Source organism: Hippopotamus amphibius, chromosome 15 (assembly GCF_030028045.1).
Source record: "Hippopotamus amphibius kiboko isolate mHipAmp2 chromosome 15, mHipAmp2.hap2, whole genome shotgun sequence".
NCBI lineage: Eukaryota > Metazoa > Chordata > Mammalia > Artiodactyla > Hippopotamidae > Hippopotamus > Hippopotamus amphibius.
The window spans coordinates 9,796,884-9,805,124 of record NC_080200.1 but is presented as its reverse complement, the minus strand read 5'-3'; the positions used below and the strand labels follow the sequence as shown (position 1 = coordinate 9,805,124).

At 38.3% G+C, this 8,241-nt stretch overlaps 1 protein-coding gene across 1 annotated transcript; it reads right to left on the bottom strand.

Annotated features, from left to right (window-relative positions):
* Positions 1-2,168: 2,168 nt before the first annotated feature.
* Positions 2,169-3,107, bottom strand: LOC130836205 (olfactory receptor 7A10-like). The gene has a single exon (XM_057708277.1). The coding sequence runs from the start codon at positions 3,105-3,107 to the stop codon at positions 2,169-2,171; it is 939 nt and encodes a 312-aa protein (XP_057564260.1).
* Between the last annotated feature and the right edge of the window lie 5,134 nt (positions 3,108-8,241).

The window sequence follows — 8,241 nt, the reverse complement described above, 5'->3', positions numbered from 1 at the left end:
ATAAATAGAAGCATGGCAAATCACAGTGTATAGAGAGACTATGGTTTATTTGGGAAATTGTATCATAAAATGGATGGGTTACACAAATTCTTCCTTTCAGTTGAAGAAATGAGAGTTGTATTAGTCAGTCTGGACTGCTGTAACAAAATACCATAGACCGAGGGGCTTCTAAATAACAAAAATGTAATTTTCTCAGTTCTGGAGGATGGAAGTCTGAGATCTAGATGCCAGCATGGTCAGGTTCTGGTGAAGACTTCCTCCCGCGTTGCAGACTGTCCACTTCTCATTGTGTCCTCACAGGGCAGAGAGCACAGAGAAAAAGCAAGCTCTCTTATGACTCTCACAGGGGTACGAATTCCAGCATCAGGGCTCCATTCCTGTGACCTCATAGAATCCTAAATATCTCCCAAAAGACCCACCTCCTAATATCATCACATTGGAGGTAGGGTGTCAGCATATGAATGCTGGGGGGACACAAATATTCAATCCATAACAAGGACTAATGGGGAAATGAGAATTTCCATCGAGGATGTGAAGGGCTGCTACAGAGATCATTAGTACTTATGTTTTCAGAGAGAACTACAGTATAGAATAAGTTCTACAAGGCACTCAAAGAATAGATTCATCTTTCTTCCCCAAAGCAGCCCTGGCATCCATAGACCCATTTCTGGAAATTCGCTCTTTCTCAAGGAAATCTATATCCTCATTAAAAAAAAAAAGAAAAAGAAAAAAGAAAAACCTTATGAAGCTACATGAATGACACAAAGGACTCTCCAGCTCTAAGATTCTGTGATTAAACCTATTAGACCAATCTTATTTCCAAAAGGAGGCTCAAATTTAGTTTCATTCATTTAATAAATATTTGAGTGCCTGCACTGTGGTATACACTTGCTACACACGGTCAGACCAAAGTTGGCCAGATATAGACCTGGGCTCCTAGGGAGCATATGGTCTAGACTTCAGCATAGACTAGGGAAGAGAGTGATTCAGTGAAGAGCAGACTGGAAGAAATTGAAATAGGAGGTTTCAGATAATTTCTTAACAATATAATCAAAGGAATTTAGGCAGATTGGATGCATTTTATTTCATCCCTGAGAACTGTATACCCTTTACTTTATTTCACTCTAGACATTATATAGGAAAGAAAACCTAAATTTTGAATGACATTTATTAATTTTTGAGAGGCAGTTTTCTGTGAACACCACGTCACTGTTTTCTATAATTGACAGTACCTATTTTATTTTGCTGTATAATACAATACAATAATATGCACAAATATTAAATGCATGAAGAAATTTACTAATACATACACTAGCTACTCACTTAGATCAAGGTATAAAACACTTGCATCAACTAGAATGTGTCATCGTGCCCATTTCCAGGCAATACCTCCCTGTACCAAGGTATCCACTGTTCTGACTCCTGTCTCCATCGGTTGCCTTTGCCTGCTCTTAGAGTTCATAGAAGTGGGATCATGTAATATACAAACTTTCATGTCACTCAAAATTATGTTTTTGAGGCTTGACTATGTCATGCATAGCAGTCATTTGTTCTTTTCACATTGGTGTGGCGTTTTCTATATTTGGGTATACTATAGATTATTCTATCATCAATGAGGTTTGAATTATTTCAGTTTGATGCTATCATGTGAACTGGTACTATAAACCTTTGTAGACATGTTTTGGGAACATAACTGTGCATTTCTCTTAGGTATACACAAAAGGTAAGAGGGCTATGCTGCAGAGTAGGAGAATATTTAGATTTAGGAAGTGTCAAAGTAATTGCACACATTTATACTCTGACTAGTAGTGTATGGAAGTCCCCATTGCTTCATGTCTCTGTGGGCCCTTGGTATTTTTAATCTTTTGTACTTTATCCATTTTGGTGGGGGAATAGATGATTATCTTGATATGTCTAATGATAGTATGCAGGAGATTAAGCATAAACATTTCTGCACAGGAAAGAAGGCATAAATGTCACTAAAGGAAGTTCTTTAGAATCAGTTGCTTTTGGATGTAAAAACTTGGAAGAAACTCAAGCAATGATATTTCCAAAAACAGAGGGGCAAGGCATAGGCTCAAAGAAGTTGAAGATTTGGTATTTCTGGCTGCCTAATGTATTGGTCTTTTTTATTATAGTAACTCTCCAGTCTGAACATCCATGTTTCTTCACAGGGAGAAGAAAGACCTGCTGACAAATTTCCTCAGGGCCCCTTTCAGGTCCCTGTTCCTCAAGCTGTAGATGAAGGGGTTCAGCATGGGGATGACCACAGTGTACATCACTGAAGCAACTGCCCCCTTTGAGGAGGAAGGGAAGAAGGCAGAACAGAGATACACTCCTAACCCTGTCCCATAGAATAAGGAAATGACTGTTAGGTGAGACCCACAGGTGGAAAAAGCTTTGTACTTCCCTTCTGCTGAGGACACTTTGAGTATGGTGGAAATAATCTTAGTGTAAGAGAAAAGGATCCCAGTCAGTGGAATAACACCCAGCAGGCCAGCCACAGAATACAGTACAATGTAATTGCTCAGAGCATCAGAACAGGCAGACTTGAGCACCTCGGCAAATTCGCAGAAGAAGTTCAGAATTTCCGTGTGTGTGCAGAACGAGAGATGCAATACCATCAGACTGTGCAGGAGGGAGACTAGGACACTGAGGACCCAAGAGATTAGAGCCAGCAGGGCACAGAGGTGAGGGTTCATCATGATTGTGTAATGCAGGGGGTGGCAGATGGCCACAAACCTGTCGTAAGCCATCACAGTCAGGAGAAAGTTGTCCAAACACCCAAAAACTAAAGAAAAACACATCTGGGTGATGCAACCTGCATAGCTGATGACTTTCCTCTCTGTCTGGATGTTCACCAGCATTTTTGGAACTATAGTGGAACTGAGAAAAATATCAGAAAGAGAAAGGTGCGAGAGGAAGAAGTACATGGGGGTGTGGAGGTAGGTGTCAGAGGTAACAGCCAGGATGATTAGAAAGTTCCCAAGCACGGTGACCAGGTATATGGACAGGAACATCCTGAAGAGGAGGGGCTGCAGTTCTGGATCCTCTGAGAGTCCCAAGAGGAGGAATTCTGAGACATCTGTTTGATTTCCTGCATCCATGTAGCTGATAATTCTGTCAAGTAACTGACAAAGCAATGCTAATTAAATAAACAGGAGTCTGCAAATGTAAAAATATTTTTATTATATTGATGACCCTCTCCCCTCAAAAAAACAGGAAGAATACACAATTTGGCTAAAAATTTAGTATTCATTCACTAAGAGGGATTACGAATACCATTATCTTATACAGGTTATCATTTTGGGGAAAATCTATCCCCACCTTCTTTTATCACAAATTAGTCATTGCCTTCAGGAGCTATCTCAATAGACCATCAACCTTTGTGGTGTCCAGTCATCATCAGCCCATTTCAGGTGTAGCACATCATGGTTTGAACATTCTTCCTTTCACAGGACTGAAATTTGCCTCTTGGATAATTCTGCCTTTTCCCACACTTATTTAGTATTTTAGCAAATCCATGTGTGTGTGTGGTTCTCTGGTCCCACTGTCCCCTGACAACAACTAATTTGATCAGAGAGTGGTGTCTAGCCCAATCTGGCTAAATAGCTTACCCCTGGGAACTTGTAAATAAAACTCATTTCTGTCTAATAATCTGAGGGGGTGGACTTGATTGGTCCACCAACCAAGGGTCTGGGGTTTAAGGATGGCCGTCCCTAGGGTTGTGAAGAGCCCATGTACTGAACCACTAAGCTAGATGTGGCAGTACGTAGAGGATCAAAAGATGGGCCCCAGGGTCTGACTGCTTGGGCATGAATCCTGGCTCTATATCTTTTTGATCTTGGCAAGTTATTTGATTCCTTAGTGCCTCGTTTCCTTCTTGGTTATACAGGATTATTAATGGTACAAATTCCATAGGATTGTTGAGAGGGATAAGTATTCTAGTGTTTAAAGGACAGTGCATGGAGCACTATGGAAACAGAGAAATCACAAATCAGTAAATTTTAAAGGTTGGGAAATGTAGTCGGCAGAAATGAAGGCAGTGAGGCAAGTACTTAGGGAGAATGGGGTATCGTAGATCACTTGGCGTGAGAGAATGTGAGACATAGAGAGCAAAGGAAAGACAGTAATGATGACCTTGGTTCTGAGGATTTCCAGCTTGGTGAGCAGTCCTTTGAGACTTCTAGTTACCTTCTTGCCTTTCGTTCTATTTAAATACACTTGGGTTTTCTGTTAATCTTATCTTTTCTACGGAAGTTGGTTTAACCAGGATTCTATACCTTGCCTTGAAGAGAGCATTCACCAAGACTTATTTCTATAGGAAATACATCTTCTTTCTATTTGACATTGCATCCTCATTGGTAGTTATTTTTAAATATTATTCCATAGAGGCAAAGTTGACACTGCAGTTAAGAGGACTGTTTTATGAGTCAGGTAGATGTAGATTTGAATTTTGCTCCATCCCCTCTTAGCCTTCTGACAGGTGGGTTATATGAACCACCTGAGCTCTTACTGAAGAGGGTTATAATGATGCAATGCCATGATGAATGTAAAGAGCCTGGCACATAGCAGGTTTTCAGTAAAAGATATTACTACTATTATTTATGTACTTCTCCAGTGACACAGTTTCTAATTTTGCAGCCCATCTCTCATCTCTAGATTCAGTATTCTTTCTTGATCTCCCTCTTATTTTGAGGCAGCCAACAATGACTACAGTAAAACACAACTAATATGATAATTATAAAGTAGAAAGGGTACATTACCTCCTTTGATGTCCACATGGGATTTCTGTCAGTGAAGATACTTATGATATACTTTGGACCCAACTAACATTCACTTGTCAATGGGAACGTTCTTGGTACGACTGCTCACAGTGATCCAGAATCTTTGAACCATCCTCACATTTCTTCACCACATGAACAGAAATAAAAAGAGATCTTTGTCAAGACCCTGTGGTATTAAGATAAATCACTGTTATTGTCTAATAAGGACATAAAGGTAATTCAAAATGCTCCACTCTTCATGGGTGGACACAGGCTTTTAAATAGTCATGACTTTCTCATGTAAAGATTGATTCATATCTTTAACCATCTACATCAAATCTCACCAATAGTGAAGCCCTTTACAGATTTATAACCACTACCCCCTTGCCTCTCTTTTAGAAAATGGTCACAAGCTTGGAATATTTCTAGTCAAACCCTCCTTTTTTCACAAAAGGTGTTTCATCCAACACTTTCAAAAGATTTTTATGTGCCCTAGATGGTGAATGGTTCAAATCCAAAGTGATTCTAGTTGTGAAGTCCTTATTGTTTTCTTCTCACCTGTTTTTATTAGTTTGTTTTCAATGACTACTATAATACTAAATAATATACGCTATATGGTAAAAAAAATCTTTTTTTTCAAATAATACATAAAATTTAAAGTAAAAGTCAAGGGAATTCACTGGTGGTCCAGTGGCTAGGGCTCCATGCTTTCATTGCCATGGCTCAGGTTCAATCCCTGGTCAGGGAACTAAGATCTCTCAAGCCACATGGCATGGCCAGAAAAAATGGTAAAATGTCCACCTTATATTTTCTTCACCTTTCTTCTCACTTCTCTTTGGTAAATGGTGTCATGGTTGCTTTCTAGATTATTCTTTGTAACTATGCATTTCCCTTCATAAAGGATTAGAGACTAACACTCCTGAGTGATATTTATCTGGTGTGGAACAGCACAGTGGCCTAGGCACCATAATACTTCTATATCAGTGGCAAATATCAGCTGCTGTACCAGTGTACCAGCCTGGTGTACCCCAAGTGTTCTCAGCAATCCAGAAACTAAAGGATTATTACCTGCAACCTTCAGAACCTGGGTAAGCCTGTGTCCATCCCAGGTTGTTAACTAGCTGAATATCATACACTCTCTTAGTTTGGCAACTTTCTTTCTTGTGGTACGCAATGTAAATCCCAGATCACACCAGTCATGTTGGATGCCTGCAAGTCTTACCTCTCATGTTCTGTCTTTGTAGAGAATAGTTGGCAGAGCTGAGCAAAGTAGTGATCCAAGATCCTAAGAGGAGAAGCACCCTCCCACCCTGAGTACTTCTGTCTCCCCTACCACCCGTGATGAGAGGAGAGATGGAAGGAAAAGGGAAGCTTGGGTGCTGCACTTCCAGGACCACCTCTATGTGGCCAGGAGCAGCTCTTGAGGCTTCCCTTTGGCTGTCTCCTCTTGGGGATGCTGTAAGATGCCTTCGTCCCTGTGTCAATCTCCTACCACAGTGCCCTTGGCATTTCAGCATTTCTGGTCTGTAAGTAACTAAAAACTTGCTTCTTGTATGACAACAAAATGGCTATATAATAGCAATGGGCACTCTTCTACACTTTACTGACATTACCTCATTTAATCCTCCCCACAGCTCTAGGCACCACGTACCATTTTTTAATTTTTGTAATTTTTATCTTTATTGGAGTATAATTGCTTTACAACATTGTGTCCATTTCTGCTGTACAACAAAGTGAATCATCCACTTGTATACATATATCCCCGTATCCCCTCCCTCTTGAGCCTCCCTCCCAACTTCCCTATCCCACCCCTTTAGGTCTTCACAAAGCATCAAGCTGATCTCCCTGTGCTCTGTAGTAGCTTCCCACTAGCCATCTATTTTACGTTTGCTAGTGTGTACATGTCAATGCTTCTCTGTTACTACGTCCCAGCTTCCCCTCCCCACAATGTCCTCAAGTCCGTTCTTTAAGCACGTACCATTTTAACCTCCACTGTAACTGAGGTACAGGGAGGTCAGATGACTTACCTAAGGTCACATACCCTGTAAGATACAGAGAAGAGATATGATGCCCAGCAACCTGGCTTGTGCCTCCCATCAGTGGATATTCCACAAGTATTAGTCTTTGCAATTTCAATAAAAAACAGTGAATAGAACAAAATCAAAGTTCCCTTTTTCATCTCTGAAAGTACAGTATTTAAAAAATAACAATAATTAAATTCATTGTTATTGTTTCTGTTTTTACATTAGTTATAGCTTGAAAGGATCAAATCAGGAAATGATATTTTGTATGTAAACTTAAGTGCACATGGACAGGTGGTCACAGGTAAATGCTCAAGATGTTAATTGTTATCCTTTAGGTTTCCTACCATAACTTTTACTATTTGTATTTCCTATCATCATTTTACATTACTTTTTTTATTTTAGATTTATTTTTAATCTTTTAGGCTACATCTTAATGAATAAGTGTTCATTAACATGTTACAAAGCTTGTGTTACCATCTGATGAAATGGAACCACAAACATAACTTTAGAGGTTGGCAAAGCCCTATGTATGTCAAAATTGAAAATAAATTATATTATTGATAATGAGAGAAGGTAATTAATGAAGTAGGTATTTAGGCAAAATCTTAGCATAATACCAGTGATAAAGTCATTGCAAATTAGCAGAGGAGAGATTATTCAGTAAATTGTAATTTTACTTTACTTTTTAATAATCAAGCATGTAAAGTGTTAGAAGAGTTTTAGATTTGGAAAAAGATGGCTAAGAAAATAAATCTAAAGAAAGAATCAGAGAATAAATATTAAAGATAAAACTATAAGTTAACAAATTTTTAAAAACAAGAAAATGTTCGTTTATTGACCCAAACTTACCCTTTCATAAATAATAATGAATAGCCAAAATTATGTCAAATCAAATTTTTAAACTAAGAAATCAAACATAAAAAATAGACAGGGAAGAGAAAATCAGATAGAGGAGAAATTTTTAAAAATTATAATAGATTATCACATAAAACTTTGCATTTAATTGCTAAATTATCAAAGAAATAGCTTGTTTTCTAGAGAAAAAAAAAAACTGTGAAGTACCCAAATTCATTCTGGTAAGAGAAAATATAGCAATTAAAAGGAAAAAATAATGGAACAAGAAAAATATTTCTTTAGGTCACATGGCCTTTAAAAACTCTTGAATATAGTAAAATTCTTCTGTACATTAATTTTATGTTGGTATATAACAATAATACAAAGACCTGCAGACATAGAGAACAAGCATATGGATACCAAGGAGGAAAGGGGGAGTGAGATGGATTGGGAGATTGGGATTGACATATATATACTACTATGTATAAAAAAGATAACTAATGAGAACCTACTGTATAGCACAGGGAACTCTACTCAGTGCTCTGTGGTGACCTAAATGAGAATGGAAATTCAAAAAAAAGAGGAGATATATGTATACGTATAGTTGATTCACTTTG